General features: G+C 41.5%; 1 protein-coding gene across 1 annotated transcript in view; it reads left to right on the top strand.

The window, feature by feature from the left end:
* POLA1 (DNA polymerase alpha 1, catalytic subunit) overlaps positions 1–25190 on the top strand; it is a 388965-nt gene that overhangs the window by 5796 nt on the left and 357979 nt on the right. The window contains 4 exon segments of the mRNA XM_032226833.1: positions 3464–3576; positions 3802–3868; positions 6985–7021; positions 7024–7079. Coding sequence (XP_032082724.1) covers positions 3464–3576; positions 3802–3868; positions 6985–7021; positions 7024–7079 — 273 coding nt within the window.

Here is a 25190-nt window from a genome sequence, read left to right as displayed (position 1 = left end):
TAATCTCTCTTTTACCATGCACGTTTATTGAGTTATCAAATTCCACTTCATTCAGTTTGTTTTTACATTTCATTTGATATACCCAGGTCTTATTTCTGTATAATTTATTCCTTATGTGTTCTTTATACATAACTTGCAATTCCTCAACTCTTGATTTTTGCTACATTGATCACTGTGCTTGATTAGACTGAGATGAGTCTTAACTCAGTCTTTGCAACACAAGAAGAAACTATAGCCCAAGCTACCAAAAACATAACTGTAAAAGACAGACTACAAATAAGAATTAAAATAAGCCAGAAAATAGTAAGAGAACACTTGCCTAACCTTGATGAATATAAATTACCGGTTCCTGATGGATTATATCCCAGGAATTCTGAAGAGCTGGCGGATGTTATCTCAAACCATTTGCATCATATCTTTAAAAAATCTTGAAGCAGTGGAGAACTACCAAAGAATTGTAAGAGTTGATATGGTTACCATCTTCAAAAAAAAAAAAAGGGGGGGGGAGGAACACATCCAGGAAACTATAGACCAATTAGCCTAATATCGATACCTCGGAAGATACTGGAAAAATTAATCAAAAAACAGAACTGTGAACTTCTAGAAACAAATAAAGTTATACCTAGAAGCCAGCATGGATTTGTTAAAAACAGATCATGCAAACCAATCTTATTTCATTCTTTGACAAAGTGATTAATTAGTAGACCAACGAAATGCTGTGGACATAATATATTTAGACTTCCGCAAGGCATTTGACAAAGTAGACCACAATCTTCTAGTTGGTAAACTAGAAAAAATATGGGATAGACAGCATCATCACCAGATTGATTGTAACTGGCTGACAAACAGTACTCAACAAGTAGTCCTTAATGATACTACATCTACATTGGAGGGAAGTTAGCAGTGGAGAACCAAAAGGTTCTGTCTTAGTCCCAGTACTCTTCAATATCTTCATAAATGACTTAGATGAGGGCATAGAAGGGGAACTCATCAAATTTGCAGATGACACTAAGCTGAAGGAATAGCCAACACCCCAGAAGAAAAGTTCAGGATCCAAAAAGATCTTGACCGACTTGATAATGGACCCTATCTAACAAAATGAAATTTAGTATGGAGGAAAAGCAAGATTTTACACTGGGCAAGAAAACCCAAAGTTTATAAATACAGATTAGGTGAACCTGGCTCAAAAACAGCAAAAACAAACAGACACCTTGAAGTCTAGTGGATGATCATTAGACATGAGCCAGCAGCCAAAAAAGCTAATACAATCCTTGGTTGTATAAAGAGACACAGTTTCAAAATCATGTGAAATATTAGTACTGCTTTATAAAGCCTTGTTAAGACCACACCTGGAATACTGCGCCCAGTTTTGATCACTACATTACAAAAAAGATGTTGAGACTTTGGAAAAAGTGCAGAGAAGATGATTAAAGGCCTGGAGATTAAAACATGTAGAAGGTTTCAGGATTTAACTGACTCTGAAAAGTCAAACATTGTGAAAAGTCTTTCAGAGGGATGCAGCGCTCCTGAAATTGCTGTGATATTGGGGCATGATTACAGAACCATCAAACGTTTTGTTGCAAATAGTTAACAAGGTCACAAGAAACGTGTTGAGAAAAAAAGACGCACATTCACTGCCAAAGATTTAAGAAGAATCAAACATGAAGCTACCAGGAACCCATTATCCAGCCACCACCGAACAAGACACATAATTTGAAACGGTAAGACTGGGCCAAGAAATAGCTGAAGACAGATTTTTCAAAGATTTTACGTACTGATGAGATGAGAGTGACTCTTGACAGACCAGTGGATGGGCCCATCGCTGGATCGAGTAATAGGCAACAGAGCTCCGATTGACTCAGACTCCAGCAAAGTGGAGGTGGGGTTACGGGTAATTGGGCTGGTATTAAAAATGAGGCTAGTTCGAAACCTTTTGGGGTTGAAGACAGACTGTCAAAATCAACTACTCCCAAACAAACCTACTGCCATTTTAGAAGAACACTTTCTTCAAGCAGTGGAGCAGGACAAAGTCGGGCATCTTTCAAGAAAACCATGATTTTATACAGGAACAATGCTTCAGTGCAAGCATCGAAGTACTCCATTCATTCCAGTAAAGTTCTTAAAGAGATGGGAGATTTATAGTAAATGAAAACAGTACACCTCTCTGAAACAGTGTCTGAGGGACATTGTGGTTGCTACTAGATACAACAAAGTTGATTGTCAACAGATCAAGAAACGGAACGGACTCCACTAAATGGAAGGCTTATGACTGTTATTGAAGAAGAAGGCTGGCTATGTTGATCACTGATTTTTTAAATGTCAGAAATGCTTATTCTACATTTGAGTTGTTAGTTTATTATTCTCACTTTAACAGATACAGGTAAATGAGTGAGATGGGAAAATTTTCATCTTAGATGCACAATAATTCTGCACGCTAATAATTACCCATTAATTGTGATACATAGATATTCTCCTAAGAAAGCCAAAATCTCACTTTTTGTTTCTTAAATATTCAGGTTGCGGTTTGATAACATTTTGGATTGACTGAGAGTAACTAGTTGTTCAATAATAAATTATCCTCCAAAACACAACTTGCCTAATATTGTGCACACAGTGTATTGCTCGTACTGTATGCAGCATCCATATTTACAATAAGCAACCACTCCACAAGCACACTGCATCCATATTTAATATTTCTTTAACTCATCTAAATGTGTGGCCATACTATTCTGCAGCATTTTATAGCTTTCATTACATCAATATTCTATTGTATAGTAATGTAATATTCAATTTTGTCCTCAACATAATGCTGTTATATCCATTGATAACTGGAATTGTTCTGTGTTTTGGTTTCATCCCATATAATTTCATTATGTTTTATTTCTATGTACTCTGGCAGAATAATTGTTTAACCTTTCTTTGCTCACTTCCAAAACATCTTATCTTTCCTCTAGTCCTTTTTGATTATATATTTTGGAACTCCTTTTCCTCTTTTTTTGCAGCAGTTATGTATGTATTTTTTCCTCATCACCAGACCCTTTCACATTATTCTACCAAGCTTTTTGATAAGGGAGGTTAGTTTGTGAGGTGCTAGAAATTCTTTCGCATGATTTGGCCTGGGAATAATGAATCCTTAGATGCCTTACTGCTTTGCCTGTCAGAAAGAACATAATGCAGATGTTTCCTTTCCATTTCCATTCCCCTTACCTTTGTTCAAGATCAATTAGATGATAAAGAAGATACAGGGCACAGATTTTATTGTTCAGTATTTGTACAGTGGTGACAAAAATATAAGTGCTGCATAAGGGCTTAATAACTAATAGAATGGAAGGTAAGAAAGCCTTAGTTCTTATTTGCAACACTATACTATGATTTAACATTGCACTCAAGATTGGTTTTAGATTTTTTTTAAATGATGCCTGATGAATAGATTTTGATGTTTGATTTTTTTTATTATTACCAGGAAGAAAAGATACAGCTTTCCACATATGACAAAAACAAATTGAAAAAGACACTGGTATCAAAGCCAAACACTATTAAATCCATGTTCATAGCTAACACTGTCAAGAAAAATGCTGATGTAAGTTTTAATTTGCATAAATTATATTTTTAGAATTGTATATTGTTCTCTCAGTTTTGCTACTTTATTTATTTAAAAACATTTATAACGCCACTGATCTTACAATCAACTCCTATTAATTATTTCTTGTTTTCTAAATTGAGGTCAAGTCTATCCATTGCTTATCTTGAACGGGTTTGGAAAATCTTCAAAAAGTTTATGGAAAACCTATATTTTCTTTTCGACAGAAGCATTGATCTCTCTAAAGATGATTTGCTAAGTGACATTTTGCAAGATCTGAATGCTAAGGTACGAAATGTATGTTGTATGTATTTGGGGCAGAATGAGACCTTCAGTCTCCTCCTTGGCTGTGCCTCCTTCTCCATGCTTCTGCCTCTCCCCATTTAACTACAGCTTTTCTCCTCGGTTGGCCTTCCCCCACCCATTCACTCTGGCCATGGGCCTCCACCCCTCTGCTGCACTCCCTTTGGTGCAGCCCATTTGCCGAAACACCGTTTGTCCTAGGCGTTTGGCCGCATGGGACAGTTAGCTGCCAGCCAATCAGGTGGCGACTTCCTTCCTGGCTGTCACATGTGTGTAGGCCCGTCCTCCGCTGCTGTGGTGAGGCCGGCTGGGTTTGATTGGAAAGAAAGAAAGAAAGAAGGAGGGAAGGGAAAGTGAAAGAAAGGAAGAAAAAGGGTACACACGAAAGAAAGGGAGAGAAGGAAGGAAAAGAGAAAGAAAGGAAAAAAGGGAGGGAGGGGGGAAGGGAAAATGAATGAGATATACAGTAGATGGATGGATTGAGGAAGGAGAGAGAAAAAAAGAGGAAGGAAGGACCACAAACCCTGCAGTAGATGTGGCTTCAGAAGATGCTTTGAAACAGCAAGCAATTAAGGGCTGGAAGGAACCTTGGAGGTCATCTAGTCCAACCCTCTGCTTGAGCAGGAGACCTTATATCAGTGATAATGAACATTTTTCTTATGGGTGCCAAAATTGCGTGCACATGCGCTATCACAAGTTAGGGTTATTTTGGTGCCTCTAACAGAGAGGAAAATTCCCAGAAAAGGGAAGGAATTTACTAGGACAAAGCTGCCATGCAGAGGAAGACAGAGATGGTCCTCAACTTAAGAACAAACAGGCCAAAATTTTGGTTGCTGAGCAAGAGAATTTTTAAGTGAGTTTCACTGCATTTTACTCAATCCATCCTACAGTGAACATCAGCCACTGTAAGTTCCTTTTCCCAGTGCCGTTATGCCAGTTCAATGTCTTGTAACAGGAAGTCCTCAATCTATGAGCACTCAGTTAGTGACTGCTCCAGGTTATAACCTACATGAGGGGGGGGGAAATCCATTGTACGTCCCGGTTCTGCAATTCCAGCTTCCTGGGCTATAGCAAACCAGGGTTTTGCTTAACAGTGATGATGTTGGTTTAATCACAGCGGGATTAGCTTAGTGACCGCCACAACAGCGGTTGTAAAATGGTTGGATGGTCTTGTTTGACAATCTTCTCACTATGTGCCATCATAGGAAGATTGTGGGAAGGATAGATCTTCTGTACAGTGCGATCTTAGGTATGGACCAGAGGTGATATTCAGCAGGTTCTGACCAATTCTGATAAACTGCTAGCGGAAATTTTTCGTAGTTTGGAGAATAGGTAAATACCACCTCTGACTGGCCCCGCCCCATCTGTTCTCTGCCTCCTGAGTCCCACTTGATTGGGAGGAAATGGGGATTTTGCCCTAACCTTCCTCTGCCATGCCCACTAAGCCACACTATGCCCACAGAACTGATAGTAAAAAAATTTGAATCTCACAACTGGTACGGATATACAACATCAGTCAAGGCTGGTGTGGCTTACGACTGTGACGGTTGTAAGTCAAGGATTGCTGTCAAATTGGAAAACAGTACAGGTAGTCCGCGACCTACGACAGTTCATATAGTGACAGTTCAAAGTTACAATGCCACTGATGGCCATTTCCACACTTATGTCCATTGCAGTATCCCATGGTCACATGATTTACAGTCGACTGCATAGCAACTGACTCACATTTATGGCAGTCGCAGCACGTGAGCTCCCTTCTGACAAGCAAAGCCACTAGGGAGCTGGCTTCGCTTAACCATCGTCTGACTGACTTAAACAATGATTCACTTAACAGTGGTGACAAGAAAGCTCTTAAAATGGATCCAAACTCACTGAACAGCTGTCTTGCTTAGCAACGGAGATTCAGGGATGACAGATTCACTTAACAACTGTGTGATTGATTTAGTGATCATTCAAAGTTACAATGGCATTGGAAAATGGGACTTATAGTATGTCTGTTTTTCACAATTAGCAACTGTTGCCGCATTCCCATGGTCAGGTGATCCAAATTTGGATGCTTGGCAATGGACTCATTATTTATGTCTTAGTGTCCCAGAGTCAAACGGTCCTCTTTCGCAACCTGATGAACAAACTCCATGGGGAAACCAGATTCACTTAACAACCATATGACTTACTAAAAATTAGCAAGCAAAATGCTCGAGCAGGGGTTGGACTAGATAACTCCGAGGTCCCCTACAGCCCTGGATTGCTGTGCTGTTTCAAAACATCTGAAGCGCATCTAGTGCCAGGGTTTGTGGTCCTTCTTTCCTCCTTTCTCTCTCTCTCCCCTTCATCCATCCATCCGTCCATCTATCAACCCATCCATCCATCCATATGTCATTCACTTTCCCTTGCCTTCCCTTACCTCCCTCCTCCCTCTCTCTGTCTCTCTGCCCCCCCTTCCAACCAAACCAGCCAGTCTCACCGCGCAGTACGTGGCAGCAGTTTGCTAGAGGCTAAGTATCCCATGGGGCCAAAGGCTTGGAACAAATGATGTTTTGGCAAATGGGATGCATGGAGGTGCGGAGGTCAATTTGCCAGGGCGAATGGGTGGAGGAGGGCCAGCCGAGGAGGAAAGTTGGAGTTAAATGGGTGGAGGCAGAAGCCTGGAAGAAAAGGAGAGCCAAAGGTAGGAGACTGAAGGTCCTAGCCCCATTTAAGGGGTAGAGGTTATAAAGCGGGAATATTCTTCTGTACAACTATTTCTTGAGATATTTTGAAGACAATTCAGATATAAATTTGATGAGTTCTAAAATTCTATTTAATTATGAGTCAGGTAGCTTCATATATGGTTTATTTTTATTAAAATGTAAAAAATGCCTAATAGAAACTGGATTTGCCTGCTGCAGACTAAAAGGAGAGCTTAAGTTAATAAAAGGTGGTTTAGTAAAATATTGCATTTATTCATTACTTTGCATCCATTTCTGTCTGATGCTTTGTGTAAGTGTATGGGAATGGGAAGGGAAGATGATATTTCTGAGAGAATGTATCAGTGTAGAAGAGATAAGAATCTTTATTTTGGAAGTTTATTAAAAGAGTATCAACATCTGTGTTCTCTATAGCCTGTTCATATAGTACCACCAGTTCCAGTGCTTAAAAAAGGAGAATTCTTGGAACGACATTAAATCCTTTTTCTGTGCAATCCGAAGATTCCAAGGTAATACTCTTAAATGGGAAGTGTTGCTTTTAAATTTTTTAGCTTTCTAGATTTTTGATGTTGATATTTTGATTTTGTTTATTGTTCTAACAAGTGAAAAAAAAACTGGTGTAATTTATTTAGTCAAATCGGAAAAATGTACCGTATTTTTCGGCATATAAGATGCACCTTTTTGCCTCAAAAAGAGGCTGAAAATCTAGGTGCGTCTTATACACCAAATACAGCCTTTTTTTACCTCCTGAAGCCCTGACCCCTTCACCAAAATGGCCGTGCATAGCCTTATGGAGGCTTTTAGAGAGCTCCTGGGGGCTGGGGAGGGCAGAAATGAGCAAAAAGAGGCCCGTTTTTTGCCCCCCACCCCCAGCAGCACTCTAAGCATCCTAAAGGCTGTGCATGCAATTTTTTTGACAAAAAATGGGCCCGTTTTTGTGAAAATGGGCCATTTTTTGCTTCCCCCCCCCCGGACCACTCTGCAAGCCCCCTAAAGGCTATTCATGCCTTTTTTTGAAAAAAAAAACCACGGGCTTGTTTTGCGAAAAACGGGCTGTTTTTGGGAGGTTTGCAGAGTGCAAAAACTTTTTTTTCTCCTTTCGGAAAGCTAGTTAGAGTGATTGATGAGAATTACATTGATCAAGTGCTGTGCCAGCAGAAACAGTCTTAGGTACTGCAGATTGTCAGCGATTTCCTTCTCCAGCACATAGATAAATACACCTGGAAACATCAGCCTACCTACTCTCTCTCCTTACCTACCTACTGTATCTCTCTCTCTCTCTCTCTCTCTCTCTCTCTCTCTCTCCCTCCCTCTCTCCCTCTACCTACCTACCTACTTTCTCTCTCTCCCCTACCTACGTACTGTACTTCTCTCTCCTTCTATCTACCTACCTACCTACCTACCCTCTCTCACTACCTGCCTACTGTATTTCTCTATTTCTCTCTCTATCCCTTTATCTACCTAACTACCTAACTACTCACGCTCCCTACCTACCCACTGTATCTATCTATCTCTCTCTCTCTCTCCCTCCCTCTCCTCTCTCCCTCCCCTCCCCCCTCCCTCCCTCTCTCTCCTCTCCCTCCTCTCCTCTCTCTCTCTCTCTCTCCCTCTCCCTCCCTCCCTCCCCCCCCTCCCTCTCTCTCTCTCTCTCTCTCTCTCTCTCTCCCCCTCTATCTACCTACCTACTTTTTTTTTAAAAAAAATCCTCTTTAAAACCTTGGTGCATCTTATACTCCGGTGCGTCTTATACTCCGAAAAATACGGTACCTATGGGTGCCAATACGATTTTATTTTGTCCACAGAATTAATAGGCTTGGTATTGTAGGGGACATTTCTTTTATTAATTTCCCTGAAGTTTTGTTTTAAACCAATGCACATTTCGGTTGAAGCACAGATTGTTTATAGTATTGTAATATCAGATTTTATCAAAATGCAAAACTCAGAGGGGTAGGAAAGCAATCTCAATATAAGAAGATAATGACTTGGACATGTTTCAGTATAGCAGGGCTTTATCTATTAGTGGGGTCAAATGTGAGGTGGATTCTGCGAAGTAATGAGGATGAACTATAGATGCATGGTTCACTTGACCAAAGAGGGCATTTTGTGAACACTGTTGGTTTCTAGAAGGTTACTGTTAAGGCTATCTTGAATTATCCATAGTTCCTAGAATCACGCTTGTCTCTTAGTATGTTCTCTTCAGTACATTAACATTCCTTGGCCCTTGGAATCTTTTATACCTGAGCGGAAAATTTGTTTCTTTATATTCCTCACAAAATAATTAGGCAAATAGGTTTTTATTTCATTGATTGTAATCAGCATATTTCTCTTAATACTATTTCAACTTACATATTTCTGCGTAACAAATTTAAACAATACTTAGGTCAACCAGAAATAAGATTTATTAGAAAAGCTGTTTGGAAAGAGCTGGTGAGTTTTCAGCTTGGCACAGCAACAGAAATCTACACCCAGTTACAGATCTCAGCATATTTTATACAGTTCTTTCACTGGCCGCTTGTCAACTAGCCAGGCCCAGTTGATAGGCCTGGTTCAGACATATGCTTCTGACCACCCATTAATCTATTATTCTACCTTTAAAATTAGTTAGGCCTGCGTGCTGAGCACCTAGCCCCTTTCAGTTCTCATCTTCTTGGTATTCTCTTATCTTGTTTTTCTGTACAACCCAGTACTTGGTACATATCTCAAGCCAGAAGCTGTGTATGTCATTCTTCAACAGGGGTAATTATTGGGCAAACATGGCTGTGCTCTAGATATGTATATGCAGCTATACTTTAAAATACAGTGTTTCCCAGAAAATAAGACAGGGTCTTATTTTCTTTTTAACCCCCCAAATTAGCTCTTGGCTTTATTTCGGAAAGGTCTTATTATTTTTGAAGTGCAGGAGGTGGTGAGCTTGGTCACCTCATGGCTGCAGCTGTGTTGCGCTACTGCAACACCTTGTGAGGGGCAGGAAGCTCTGCCATGCCTTGTGAGGGCGGGAGAAAGACGGCAAGTGGAGCCCCGTCTTGCTGTATGCATCTCGCTTCTCCCCTGCTCTACCCGCCCTACTTGCCACCCCCTCAATAAAGAGATGGCAGAGAAGGAACATCCAGGCTGTTGTTGGTATTTTGGCACGTGGAGCAAGATGGGGCTCCTGTTGCCTCTTATCTGACTTCCAGCTCCATTGCGTTTCTCGCAGTTGTGTGTAGGGAAACAAGTTGTACGATAAAAAAAAAACCTTGCGAGTTTGAGAAGTTGCAATTAATTGATTGAACTCACGATAAGTTTTTTTTACCATACAACTTGCTTCCCTACCACCCCACTCCCCCATCTGCCTCCCCCAAATTACATCGAAATAGGGGAGGGTGGCTAAGCGAGGGGCAGGAAGCCCTGCCATGATCGGCAAGGGGGGGGGAGAAGAGGCAACAAGAGGAGACCCATCTCGTTCCATGTCTCCCTTCTCCCCCACCCCAGCCTGCTCCACCTGCCCACCCCCTCGATAAAGAGCCAGGTGCAGGGCCAGGAAGACATGGGCGTGGAAGGGGAGAGGTAGAAGTTCAGCGTGGAACAAAGGGAGCGCTGTGGAAAAGAGCTGGGCGGTTGCAGGCTTTGGGCACACACTGAAGTGATGGCTGGGAGGAAAAAGGTGGGGATGAGGGGAAGGGCAGCAGGTTGTGCCATTCCTTGAGTGCAGTGAGTATGGGGCTGCCAGAGGTCGCCCGGCAAAGAGACAGGAGCGGGGCAGAAGTTTGCAGGCGAGGGGATGGATGGATGGATGGGAGGCGGGTGAGCGCCAAGAACGCCAGGGAGCTCTTTGGTTGCCCCAGTTGCTGGGTGGCTGCGCAGCGTGAAGAACAATGGGTTGCGCATGTAAAGTCATGGAAGCTGCCGGAAACGAGTCTTTCTGAGACTTAAAACAAATGAGAGAGAATGGAGAGAGAAAGAAAAGAAAGAGACAGAAAGAAAAAAGAAAATGTCATGGTTCCTTCACTTACCAACCAAGAAAGAAACCACTCAACTCCATTTTGCAGAATTAAGTGTATTTTTACTGATTTTAAGTGATGAGAAGCTAAGCAAAGCTGGATCTGAGCAAAAGAGCGCGAAAGCAATAGATATCAATATATGATCCATTCCCCTCCCCTTGGTACCCCAGTCCATAGTCCAAACATATCATCCCACAGCTGTCAGGTGGGAGACATCTTCAAAAATCATCATCAGGCTGGAATGCTGGACAGTTGGCCTCGGCGGGAAACTCCCCGCCTTCCACATGTGCAAACGAATGGTGTGAACAACTCCCATTTTAACAGTCCTCCTGTACAGAGTACTTCCCTCACCCAAATACCATGCCCTCCCTCCCCGTTTCATGGCAGCCGAAAAACAAGCAGCAAAGCAGAGGCTGACATCCGGCCCTCCTTCAGAAAAAGGACGATCAGTCCTGCAGAAACAAAAGAACACAGACAAACAAACAAACATAACATGGAAGAAAAAGGGCGGGGAAAGATAAGAGAGATCATTCGAGGTCAAGGCTTGTCTGGGTAAGTAAAGTAGAATTTGCGTATAAGACGAGGAACCAGGACATGGAACTTATCGACCCATTCAGCACGAGACAGAAGGAAATGTTTCCAAGCCACAAGATATTGAACATGGTTTCTAATTTTCCTGGAGTCCAAAATCTCCTTAATCTCAAAATGCTGTTCACCCTCAATCAGGAGCGGGGAGGGAGGAGTTGCCAAAGGACCCCGCAACGGAGAAGTGCGCTCTGGCTTCAAGAGATTGACATGAAATACCGGGTAAACATGGTTGAGATATTTAGGTAGTTCTAGATGAACGGACACAGGGTTGATGACCTTGACAACCGGGAACAGACCCATATACTTCGGGCCTAATTTCTTAGACTTTTGAGAAGTTCGGAGAAATTTGGTGGATAAATATGCACGATCACCAACTTTATATTCCCTTGCCTTTGCCCTCTTTTATCTGCCTGCTTCTTATGAGCTTGATGCACCGCATCCAGTGCTCGATAAGCCAAGGGCCACATTTCTCGGAGCTGGTCACTCCATTCGGAAAGGAGCACCTGCGATTTCTCCTGAGATATTTCGGGGATAGGCACAAAATCATGTCCGTACACCAGTTTGAAGGGTGTAAACCCCGTGCTGCTGTGTACCGAGTTGTTATACGCCACCTCAGCATGAGGCAATAATTCCACCCAATTATCCTGTTGGTAGTTGATGAAACATCGTAGATACTGTTCCAGTACAGAATTAGTCCTCTCACAAGCCCCATTAGTTTGAAGGTGTTGGGCGGCTTAAGCCCTGGGCGGAGCCAATCAACTTTAGAAACTCTTTCCAAAACAAGGAGGTAAATTGGACCCCCCTAGCCGAGATGATGCGGTCAGGCAACCCATGTAGACGATAGATATGGGTGATGAACAACTTAGCTAAGGATTTAGCGGAAGGGATTTTGGAACAAGGAATAAAATGAACCTGCTTGGAGAACAAGTTGGTAACCACCCAAATCATTGTCATGCTGAAAGACCCAGCCAAGTTTCATCTTCAATGCTCTTGCTGATGGAAGGAGGTTTGAACTCAAAATCTCACGATACATGGCCCCATTCATTCTTTCCTGTACACGGATCAGTCGTCCTGGTCCCTTTGCAGAGAAACAGCCCCAAAGCATGATGTTGCCACTCCCGTGCTTCACAGTAGGTATGGTGTTTTTGGATGCAAGTAAGCATTCTCTCTCCTTCAAACACGATGAGTTATTTCTATGAAACATTTCTACTTTGGTTTCATCTGACCATATGACATTCTCCCAATCCTCTTTTGGATCATCCAAATGCTCTCTAGCAAACTTCAGACGGGCCCGGACATGTACTGGCTTAACCAGGGGGACACGTCTGGCACTCCAGGATCTGAGTGCCTGGTGGCGTAGTGTGTGTACTGATGGTAGCCTTTGTTAACGTTGGTCCCAACTGTCTGCAGGTCATTCACCAGGTGTTTCCCCCCCCCCGGGTGGTTCTGGGATTTTTGCTCACTGTTCTTGTGATCATTTTGACCCCACGGGGTAAGATCTTGCGTGGAGCCCCAGATCGAGGGAGATTATCAGTGGTCTTGTATGTCTTCCATTTTCTAATTATTGCTTCCACAGTTGATTTCTTCACACCAAGCTGCTTGCCTATTGCAGATTCAGTCTTCCCAGCCTGGTGCAGGTCTACAATTTTGTTTCTGGTGTCCTTCGACAGCTCTTTGGTCTTCACCATAGTGGAGTTTGGAGTGTGACTGTTTGAGGTTGTGGACAGGTGTCTTATATACTGCTAACAAGTTCAAACAGGTGCCATTAGTACAGGTAATGAGTGGAGGACAGAGGAGCCTCTTAAAGAAGAAATTACAGGTCTGTGAGAGCCAGAAATCTTGCTTGTTTGTAGGTGACCAAATACTTACTTTCCACCATAATTTGCAAAAAAATTCTTTCCAAATCAGACAATGTGATTATCTGGATTTGTCTTCTCATTTTGTCTCTCATAGTTGAGGTCTACCTATGATGTCAATTACAGGCCTCTCTCATCTTTTTAAGTGGGAGAACTTACACAATTGGTGGCTGACTAAATACTTTTTTGCCCCACTGTAGGTGTGTGTGTGTGTATTTAACATAAATACCTTAAAATCATCTTCCATTACAAATCGCAGAAAGTGTGTCAATTGATTACAAAGAACTTTCGTGCATCCCTTCCACAGTCATCACCTATGATTCATATCATCATATATTTTACATCAAATATATTTATATATATTGCTATCATCATCCTTCATCCTTCATATGACTATAATTGTTTTAACGTCCCTTTATAATAAACATTCCAAAATTTAAAACAAAACCACATAATAGCATTGCCTTATTTATTTTCAATATCATCCAGCCACATTATATCTTTGTAACACATTCAAAATAAAAATTAATTATGTTTAATAACAAAATTTTTAGACCTTATTCATTGTTTACAATTTACATCCAATTTTCTTTTATCATGTCAATACAATTATTACATTATCATTATCAGTCATTTATTTAACAATAGTTTAACTGTTTAACTTACTTTTCCCCCTTTTATCACCATTTAAAATTTATATCAAATTTTCTTATCAAACCAATACATATGTATACATTCTTATCATTATCAATTATTTATCTAGCTATCCATTATCACTACATTTTTAACATAATGCTCTAATTTTAACTAAATTTAACTAGTGTTTTATTAAATAATTTTCATATCTCAACCTGTGTCTTTCAGTAATAGTGTAGTCCTATTCTTTTGCCATTTGTGGAATTAGTCTTTAGGTTATTTCCATAATCAAATTTGTTTGGACTTCTCTTCACAACTTGTTGCTTGTTGCATATCTTGTAAAATCTCGAAACCCTCCATCAGCTTCTTTAATCAGCTTATCTTTGGTTATCAGTAGTGTTATTGTCAAAGTTTCTCTCCTTAAGTCCATCAATTCTTTTTCTTCTTCTATGAAATCTGGAGTAAAGCACCTTTCCATCTATCTTACCTTTCCTTGTTCCACTCTTTCCATCTCCAACCACGTTTGGTTCACTGTCAATATCCATGGTTATCTTGCCTCTTTGTTCATTTTCCCCTTGGGTTTTTAGGACTCTAGCCTTCACTTTTTCCATTTGCTGGATATCTTCCATTTTTCCATCAGGTTTTACGACATTACAATTTATATTTTCCCATCTCTTCTCAATTATCTCTGTTGTTTCTAATAATTTTTGAATTCCAAACATAATCTGTTGTAATGTTATGGTTTCTTTTTGATGTCGTGCCATCCTTCCAATTAGTAAGCACTGCCACTCTGGTTTAAAAACAAATCTTTATTTGCACTTCTTTCCAACTACCAACAAGCATCCAAAGAGCACCTGTGTAAACAATCATGCTCTTCTCCTTATTTCTTCTATAAACAAGCTGAAGCCTTTGAAGTGCAAGGTCAAAATGATCAACTTCAGCAGCTTGAGGCTGTGCTTATTGTCACCAGCAAGAAGAGATTCTCTTGGATCAATCAGGGACTTTGCGGTGTCCCTGAGATCAGCAAGATATACTCTTCGCTTTCACTGTCTCTTCGGGACGGTTCCAAATGGACCGTCCAGCGGCAAAAGTTTTGACTGACGTTGCGACGGCACATCATACCGTCGCAACGTCAGTTCCTTTCTCACTTTCTCTTTTTATTAATATTTTTATTTGACATTTTCCAAATATTAAAATCACAATTACACTTTTACAGCTTTCTATTATCAGTATTTCTTTTTTCTAATTTCGGGTTTGCCATTTTCCATTCTATTATTTTATACATATCCTTCTTTGTTTCATATGTTCTCATTTTATAATATATACATCTATATACAATATTTCCATCTCTATTGCTTTCTAAATATATGCCATCTTTTCATTGTGTTTGCTATGTGTTCCTTATGCATTAATTTTACATCTCTTTTCAAGCCAGTTATACCACCTGTTCCATATCTTGTAGTACTGTTTCTTCTCTATCTCTTAGTTCCATCGTTAGTCCATTTATGAGCATTCTAACATCTTTTTTATGTTTTTTTTCATTTGATGGAATGGTTTTTAGTTTCCAACTTTGGGCATATGAAATTCTGGCAGCAGTGATTATATGAAGCATTAAATATTGGATATCCTTACTAATCTTTTTATTATTCCTGGAAGAAACAGCTCAGGGTTCATGTCAATTTTTTGTTCTATTATTTCTTCTAACCGTTTTGAATTTTGGTCCAGAATTCTTTGGCTTTCGGACATGTCCACCACATATGATAGAAGGTCCCCTGTTGGTGCTTACATTTCCAACAGTTTGGAGATCTATTTGTGAACATTTTGGCCAATCTCACCAGGGGTAAATGCCACCTATAAAATATTTTGTAAATTTTTTCCTTATAGGATGCTGGCATTGTCAATTTATAATTCCACCCCCCCATACTTTTTCCCAATGCTTCAATTCAATATTATACCTGACGTTTTTAGCCCAAATTATCATTGGGCTTTTCCTTCACGGTTTCCTTCTCCATTTTGAATTTTAAGAGACAATTATATTTTTGTAATCATTTTTTCTTCTGTTCCTGTTACTATTTTGTCCAATTCTTGTTGTTCATTTTGAAATCCATACTGTTCTAAGTCCTTTTTATCTTGTTTGAATTTGTAGGTAAGGCCACCAGCCTAGTTCAATTCCCTGTAATTTTAACTCCTGATTTGTTTTAAGTTTTCCTTGCCCATCCAATAACTCCTTATATGTCAATATCCTATTCAAATCTATTACATTGGGGTAGATAATTGCTTCGATGGTTGATATCCATCTGGGAATTTTTGTGTAGAAGTTTCTTTTGATTTTCATCCATATTTCTAGTAAGGCTCCTCTTACCTGATATCTCTGGAAGTATTTAACGGCTTACCTCTTTCCCTCCCAGATAAAAGCATGCCAGCCCAGTTGTAAATCATGACCGTCTATCTTCAATATTCTTTTATTTTGAAGTACTATCCATCTTTGAGCCATGTTACCGCTGCTGCCTGATAGTAAAGCTCCAACTGGGAGGCCAAGTCCTCCTTTGATTCTAGAGTCCTGTAGTAATTTAATTTTATCCTAGCTTTTTTCCCACCAATAAATTTTAAAATTATTTTATTTAGTTCCATGAAAATTTTTCCTCTATATTTTACTGGTACGGTTTGAAATAGAATAAAACTTTTGGTAGGAATATTCATTTTTATGGTCGCAATTCTTCCAATCAATGATAATTGTAATTTAGCTCAATTTTCCAAGTCCTTTCGTATTGCATAATTTCGAATAATTGTCTTCTTTATGGTAGAGATTAGCCGTTAGCAGGATTCCAAGATATTTTATCTTTTAACTATTTGCATTTCCAACACTCTCTTATTCCGCATTTTGACTTTGTGTAAGATTTTTAGTAATTATGGTTTTATTTTATTATTTTTAAGCCTGCAACTTTACCAAATTCCTCCCCTTCTTGAATTAATATTTTCCACTGTACAAGGGGGTCTTCTATTATAAAACCATATAGTCCGCAACTGCCTGAGTTTTGTATTCTTTTTTTTAATTTTTAACCCTTTTATTTTCTCTGTTTTCCCTAATCTGTGTTAGTAAAACCTCAATGAGAGGATAAATAGAACGGCGATAGTGGGCATCCTTGTCTGACCCATTTATTAATATTGACTTTGTGTCAGCCTCTGTTTCGCTATTCGCTTTCGACTGCCATTGAAATGGGGAGGGGGGCTGGTATTTGGGAGGGGAAGGTTTGGTACAGGAGAGATTGTTAAGAGGGAGTTTTGTTCTCATCATGCAACCCACATGACACCTGAGGGATTTGCAGATTGGAAAATGGGATGAGGGTTACCGGGGGAGAGGGGGGTGGACAACTATGATATGTATGATTTCACACGCTTTTGCCTCAGACCTTGCTTTATTTAGCTGCTATCTTTTCATAACCAGTAAAGTATTCTTAATTCTGGAAAATGGTAAGGTTAAGTGGTTTCTTTCTTGGTTGCTGAAGGAGTCCGGCTTGACATTAAGCCAGGTCTCACTTTTGCACTCATCCCAGAGCTAACACCTTCCGAGGGGAGTGTAATAAAACCAAAACTTTCAAGAAATGTTCAACCCAGGCAGCGACCAAGAGGACGGACATGGGGGTGGCCAGATCCTCATGTCCTTTGGAGACAGAGCGGATGGTGGAATTGAATTCAGAGGAAAGATCTGTCCGCCCCAGGTGGTCATTGGAGTGGGACAGAAATATGACCCTGAGAACATTCCGGCTGGAGTTACAATAAGGCGACATCGGCGATCCGGCAGCTGCCTGGCAGGAAGCCGAAGATAAGGATTTCATGATGTTCCACGCTTCTAGGAGGCTTGGTGAGAGACGATGTTTTCACGAGAGCAGGTCCAAAAGAGAAGCTGATTCGCCTGATTCTAGAGGAGGGACCTGCAGAAGACCTGTTTCACCCAAGGGGATCCCTGGGGGAAGACAGTGGAGCTAATCAGAGGGGAGCCCGGCAAGAGCCCTTCGAGAGGAGGAGGACCCCCCCCCATAGACGCCGGATGGGCAAAGGATTCTTCCTCTTGGGGTGAAATTTGGAGGCGACCCAAAGAAGCTAGAATTTTTCCTGGTCCAAGTCTGGAATTTCATGCAACAGTTCGAGAGGATTTCCCCACTGAAGAAGCCAAGGTAAGAGTAGTTACCATGGCGTTGGAGAACAGGCGGTGGCATGGATGGTTGCTCTGCATAACGATGACTCCCCCCTACTGAGAAACTATAATAGGTTTATTGCCGCCCTGAGAAAACATTTTGATGACCCGCTCACCGAGCGAAAGGCCAGAACCAAAATGAAATCCTTACTCAGGGAAAGAATGCAGTGGCTGAATACATCCAAGAGTTTTGTGAACTATCTGTTTATATGCGGGTCTGGTCGGAAGAAGCTTTAATGGACCAGTTTTATGGATGGCCTGAACAAAGATATATACCCAGAACTGTGTTAACGCTCCCCCCCTGTAACCTGCAATGCTGGTGTCAGCCTCTGCTTTGCTGCTGCTTCAGCTGCCATTGAAATGGGGAGGGGGGCATGGTATTTGGGAAGGGAATCATTATGTGCTGGAGGAAGATTCTAGACGCTGACCTGACCATCTCATGTGGAGGAAGGGAGTTCCCACAAGATTAACTGTCCAGCATTCCATCCTGGTGATGGTTTTTTGAAGATATCTCCCACCTGACAGTTGGGTGAATTATAATTGGACTAGGACTGGGGTGCCAAGGGGAGGGCATTGAATTATACATGATATTCTTTGCTTTCGCGCCTAATTAACCAGATTCAGCTTTGCTTCGCTACTATTCATTTGTAATTAGTAAAAGTACACTTAATTTCAAGCAAATGGAGTTGAGTGGTTTCTTTCCTGATTATTAAATGAAGTAGGACCTGACAATAAGCTGAATCTCACCTCGCACCCAACCCGGAGTGAACAACTTCCGAGGGGGGTGCCCTCATAGAAGGAAAAGAAAATGTCTTTACATAAAAGCGACCAGGAAGAAGACATGGGTGCAACGGCAGCACCATCCTTAACAGAAATGCTGGCTGACCTGAGAGTGGAAGAACCTGCTGTTCGACCCAGATGGACTTGGGGTGTGGACAGAAAGAGGAACCTGAGGAATTACAAACTGGAGTCACGAGAAGGAGGCCAAGAAAAACCCCAGCTGCTGACTGGAGTGGCTCTGGAGAGGAAGATTACAAAAGTCCTAAGCCATGAGACTCCTCAAGGAGGCATGGAGTGAATGCTGGATTCGAGAGAGAGCTGTTGGAAAGGGAACCAGCAGAGGAACTGGAAAAAAGGTACCCGCTGCATAGCTTAAGGGAGAGACTGGAGGGGCCCGAAGGGGGATGTGTGCAAGAAAATCCAGCACCGACTTCCCCCCTGCGGCTAGAGACATTCAGGAGCAGGGGGGGCAGGCGACGCGGATGGGCTAAGGTCCCACCCATAAGCGTAAATATGATGGAGAGCCCAGCGGCTCGGGTTGTTTATTATTCAGGTCTGGAACTTATATGGAAATATATGGGCCTGATTTGGTTACGACTGAATCTAAAGTGAGAATAGTGTTAATGGCTTTTGGAGAAGAAAGCAGACGACTCGATGGTCCGATTACACAATAGTAACTACCCTCTCTGAGGAATTTTGATGACTTTATGGCAGCAATGAGGAGAAGGTTTGACGACCCCCTGACCGAGCGTCGAGCCAGATTTAAAATTTACGACCCTCAGACAGGGAAAGAAAACTGTGCCTGAATATGTGCAGGAATTCCGGGAGTTGTCAGCCTATATGAGGGGGTGGTCAGAAGAGGCCTTGCTGGATCGATTCGCTGATGGCTTGAATAAAGATGTTTACCAGCAATGCATAAACAGACGCATCCCGCCGTTTGGAACCTTGGTATGAGAATGCTGCAGACATTGAGTTGGACTAACCAGGTTTTGCAAGCAAGCCCAAGCCCTCCGCTTGTTTCCGCTGCGGGAAAGGAGGGGCATCATGCTGTAAATTGCCGAGGTGAAGCTGACCCACTCTGCTCCACAAACACACACCCCGGAGGGAGAGGAAACCTGAGAAGCCTCCAGGCAAGAGAAAGGAGGCCGTCTTTGCTGGGGAAGATGTTTCTCGACGCTTCGAGCCAGAGGAGTGGGGGGGGGAAACGGAAGTCCCAGCTCTTCTGACGACAGTGATGATGAGGAATTCTCATCGCTGGGTAAGTTCACGCTCTGGCCCCATGCTTATTCCAGTCGAGCTTAGGGTGCCCTCTTCTGGCAAAAAAGAAAACTTATGGCTCTATTAAATTCTGGGTGTTCCGTTGCATGATAAGCCCTGAAAGGTTGAGAAGCTGGGCTTGAAACTAAAAACTTTAAAAATCCCTATTGCTTTTTGCCAATAGATGGCTCTATTGCGGGGGGCGGTCCTGCTCATTTTTCCACTGAACCCATCGAGATGTGGATGGGTACCCACCAAGAAAATAATAATTTTTATTGTAGCGCCTGGGATGGACCGGCCCCTTATTTTAGGACTCCCCTGGCTCCGTAGATGGAACCCACGCATTAACTGGAGAGAGGGGTGGTTGCGAATTCGGACAGCCACACCCCTGAGGGGAAAGCTGAAGCTCCAGACTCTGATGCTACTACCCCCCACTGGCAGCCAGGGGTATGAATTGGCAGCAGATATGGAGATCGATCTAGCCAAAGATAAGTATCACGAAGACAATGAGAAAGAGAAAAATCCCCCCCCCCAAGGAGCTCCGAAAGGAGGAAAAAGTTGGTCTAAAAGCAAGCCCCGGTCTACCACTTGTTTCCGATGTGGGAAGGAGGGGCACCGGGCAGCGAATTGCCGCTCCAAGATTGGCCAAAGCCCCCTGCCATGGGGAAGAGGAAGCCAGACAAACAACCTGGGAAACAGAAGGACACCACTATGAAAGGCGTGGAACCAGTTGCAGAATTCCCTCCCATTCTGAGGGAAGAATCCTCCTCTCCATCAGGGGAAAGTGAAACTGATTCTGATGATGACCATCTGGTAAGTTCCCGATCGGGCCCCATGACCATCCCAATAGAACTTAAAGTGCCCTCTACTGGCTCACAAGCAAAATGCTGGCCCTTTTAGACTCTGGATGCACACCTTGCATTATTAGCACAGAAGTGGTGGAAAAAATGGGCTTATGACTGAGAACTTTGAAAATCCCCATTACCTTTTGCCAGTTGGATGGGTCAGTAGCTGGGGGGGCTCCTGCCCATTTTGTGACTGAACCAATAGATAATGTGGATGGGGGATCACCAAGAAACTAAGTTTCATCATTGCACCTGGGATGGATCGGCCCCTCATACTGGGCTTACCCTGGTTACGGAGATGGAATCCACAGATCAACTGGAGGAAAGGGTGGCTGCGCATCCGATCTGCAAAACCCTCAGAGGGAAAGGGGAGGGTTTCCCACATAGCCAACCTTGAACCTAACCAGGCGGCTGCGCTGCAGGAAAAAAAATGAGGGGGAGGAGAAAATCCCAAAATAATATTGGGACCTAAAGGACGTTTTCAGAAAAAAATCTTCTGATAAATCTTCTGGAAAATTGCAACCATGCGCTTAAATCTCACGTAAGCTTACAGAGACAGAGGAAATGGGCTATAAGGGAAAAGGAACCTTTTGCTGTCAGATGGGCTTTGATGACCTGGCAACATTTCCTAGAAGGGGCAAAACACCCTTTTGAGGTATGATCATAAAAATTTGGAGGCATTGAAGACCCTGCATAAGCTATCTCCTAAACAAGTGCGTTGGGCACAACACTTCAACCATTTCAACTTTACGGGGGGGGGAGAACTTCATGGCCGATGCCTTGTCTAGGCTTCCCCAGTACAACAGCTCTAAGCTGAGCATTATTCGCTCAGCAAAAAGTCTGGCTGCCCCAATGGTTACTAGGCCTAATGGAAGGCCTTGAGTCTGATGACTGGTTCAAGAAACATTCAAACAAATGCACCATGAAAGATGGACTGGCTTGGGTAGGAACTAAATTGTATGTTCCTACTAACCTTAAACCTATTGTTCTTCAACAGGCCCACGATTTGAGAATGGTGGCCCATTTTGGATTTGTAAAGACTTTGCATCTGATTAAGAGGCAATTTTGGTGGCCTTCATTGAGAAAAGACATTGAGTCCTACATAGTCAGTTGTCCTGTTTGTGCAGCTGCAAAACGAAAACCGAGGAAGTCCCAGGGCCTTCTCCAAAGTGGCCCGCCTTGAGGCCCCATGGAAGGAGATATTGATGGATTTCATTGTTGAATTGCCAGAGAGTCTAGGAATACCATGATTTGGGTTATCACCAGCCTGTTTTCCAAACAAGTTCATTTTGTACCCTGTTCCAAAATCCCATCACCTAAGTCGTTAGCTAAGTTATTTATTTCACATGTGTATCGGTTACATGAAGTGCCTGAACACATAATTTCGGATAGGGGGTCCAATTCACCTCCCTCTTCTGGAAGGAGTTTCTAAAGTTAATTGGCTCTGCCCAGGGGCTAAGCTCTGCCCACCATCCTCAGCCTAATGGTGCTTGTGAACGGACTAATTCTGTTTTGGAACAGTACCTCTGGTGTCATCAATTATCAACAAGATAATTGGGCTGAACTGTTACCACATGCTGAGGTGGTGTACAATAACTCTGCACAGCAGTATCGCTTGACCCCTTTTAGAGTTGTGTTTGGCCAGGACTTTGTACTGATTCCTGAGTTACCTCAAGAGAAACCACAAATTTTGTCCCTCTCAGAGTGGAGTGATCAACTTCACCAATTTTGGCCCATGACCCGCAAGGCGTTGGAGATGCTCACCAGGCGCACAAGAAACAGGCTGATAAAAAGAGGGTGAAGCCGAAAGAGTACAAAGTAGAGGATTGAGTGTTTTTGTCCACCAAGTTTCTGCAAACCACCCAAAAATTGAAAAAACTGGGACCGAAGTATGTCGGTCCATTCCCTATTGTGAAAATCAAATCCTGTTTTTGTACGATTGGAGTTGCCAAAGAATCTTAGGCGGATTTATCCTGTTTTTCATGTGAACCTATTGAAACCAGAGCACACTTCTTCCTTTCGTCCGCCTCAACCTGCACCCCCAGCTCCTCCTCTTATTGAGGAAGAACAGCATTTTGAAGTTAAAGAAATCTTGGACTCCAGGAAACATAGGAGTTGAATTCAGTATCTAGTGTCCTGGAAACATTTTCCCCCTCCCATACTGAATGGGCTGATAAATCTCATGTTAGCGCTCCTAGACTTTTATAGAAGTTCTACGCCAAGTACCCTGATAAGCCTTGATATTATTTGAAATGTACATATCTATGTTGTCTTTTCTATTGTTTGTTGTTTTTCTTGCAGGGATGACTTCTCTTCCTGAAGGAGGGCCAGTTGTCAGCCTCTGTTTCGCTGTTCGCTTTCGGCTACCATTGAAATGGGGAGGGGGGGCTGGTATTTGGGAGGGGAAGGTTTGGTACAGGAGAGATTGTTAAGAGGGAGTTTTGTTCTCACCATCTACTACACATGCTGATGGCTGGAGTTTAGAGTTGGTCAAGGCCAACCATCCTGCATACCAACCTGATGATGCTTCTTGGAGATGCAACCCACATGACACCTGAGGGATTTGCAGATTGGACAATGGGATGGGGGTTACTGGGGGGGGAGGGGTTGGACAAATATTGATATGTATGATTTCACACACTTTTGCTTCAGACCTTGCTTTACTTAGCTGCTATCTTTTCATAACCAGTAAAAGTACTCTTAATTCTGCAAAATGGAGTTAAGTGCTTTCTTTCTTGGTTGCTGAAGGAGGCCGGCTTGATACTTTGTCTGTTAGATCTCCATTTACCATTGTTTTAGCTGTGGTTTGAATATATTGCCTTAATCATTCTAATACATTTTTCTCCAAATTTCATAATAGCTAATTGTGTGATAAGAAACTGCCAATTTAAATTCTCAAAAGCTTTTTGCGTGTCTACCAATACTAATGCTAATTGTTTTTCTGGATGAGCTTCATAGTATTCTAATGCATTCATTATAATTATTGTATTATTTCTTAATTGTCTCTTGGGTAGGAATCTGTTTTGATCCGAATGAATAATTTTTAAGTCTTTCTGCGATGATCGTCATAAATATTTTATAGTCAACATTTAGCAGCGAGATTGGCCTATAGTTTTGGATCAATTGATTGTCTGTTTCTTCTTTTGGAATTAATGTTATAAATGCCTCCGTCCATGAACTTGGCATTTTTGATTGTTCTAGTACTTCATTGTACAGTTCTAACATGATTTCCTCAAAAGTTTCTTGAAATTTTTTATATATCTCTTGGGGATCCCATTTGGTCCTGATGATTTATTGTTTTTTTGTTTCTTAATTGCCTCTTTTATCTCTGTTAGAATTATTTTCTCATTTAGCATTTCTCTTGCTTCCTCTGGTAAGTTAATTTTGGTAAGGTAATTTTCTCTCTTGTAAATAATTTTGGATTTCTTTTTCTGAGATGTTTTCCTGACTATAGAGTTTGAAAAAAGTTTTGGATTATACATTTTTTTCTTCTGTCTTATGGAACAAATTCCCATGTTGGTCCTGTAATTGCTGTATTAGCTTTTTGGTTTTTGCTTTCTTCAATTTGTGGGCCAGACATCTACCTGGTTTATTTGCTGTTTTGAAATAGTTTTGCTTCTCCATTTTTATATTACATATCATTTCTTCTTGAAGTGTTAGATTGATTTTGTGTTTCACCAAATCTCTCCTTTGATTTTAATATTTTGTGGTTCTTTCTGGAACATGGTCTCCAACTCTTTCAGCTTCTCCTATTTGCTGTTTTCTTTTTTCCTTATTTCTCCTTGCCGTATATGCTATTGTTATACTCCACACATAGGCTTTTGTGGTATCCCTTAGGTTTTGTAGTCTTGTTTGATCTTTCTTGTTTTCCTTAAAGGAAATGTCTAATTCCTTATAATTCTGTGATTTAGCGTCCATCTGAATTTTTTCCTCTGACCTTTCCATTTTACCATTAGTGGATTATGGTCTGCCCATGTATTTGGTGAAATCTCCATATCTTCTATGTTATTGATCAATTCTGGGTTCATCCATGCCATATTGATTCACAACCATGAATTGTGCAGATGGGAAAAAGTGTATTGTCTTTTTTTTTATTTATCTGTCTCCATGCATCCCTTAAATTTAATTCTTGCGCCATTTCAAAGAAAGTACTCAGTAGTTGTTGTCTTTTCTTTTCTTCTTCTCTGTATTCCTATAATCTATTTTGTTGTCTGCCACTGCATTGAAATCACCTATTATACGGACATTTTCCCAATCTGATTCAATTATTTTCTTGTGTAATTTATTATAGAATTCTTTGGCTTATATTTGGAATATAAATTGTCACCAACAGAATACTTTTTTGAGTTGTTATTTCTGTCATTAAAAATCTGCTTTCTCTATCACTAAATATTTTCCTCGAATTTAACCAATCTTTTATGTATACCGCAATCCCTCTTATTTTGTGCTAATGCCAGATGCAGCTTTCCTAATTTGGGGTATT

This window comes from Thamnophis elegans, chromosome 11 (genome assembly GCF_009769535.1).
Source record: "Thamnophis elegans isolate rThaEle1 chromosome 11, rThaEle1.pri, whole genome shotgun sequence".
In the NCBI taxonomy this organism is placed as follows: Eukaryota; Metazoa; Chordata; class Lepidosauria; order Squamata; family Colubridae; genus Thamnophis; species Thamnophis elegans.
Note: the sequence above shows the minus strand (reverse complement) of the source record. Positions and strands in the feature narration are given on the sequence as shown.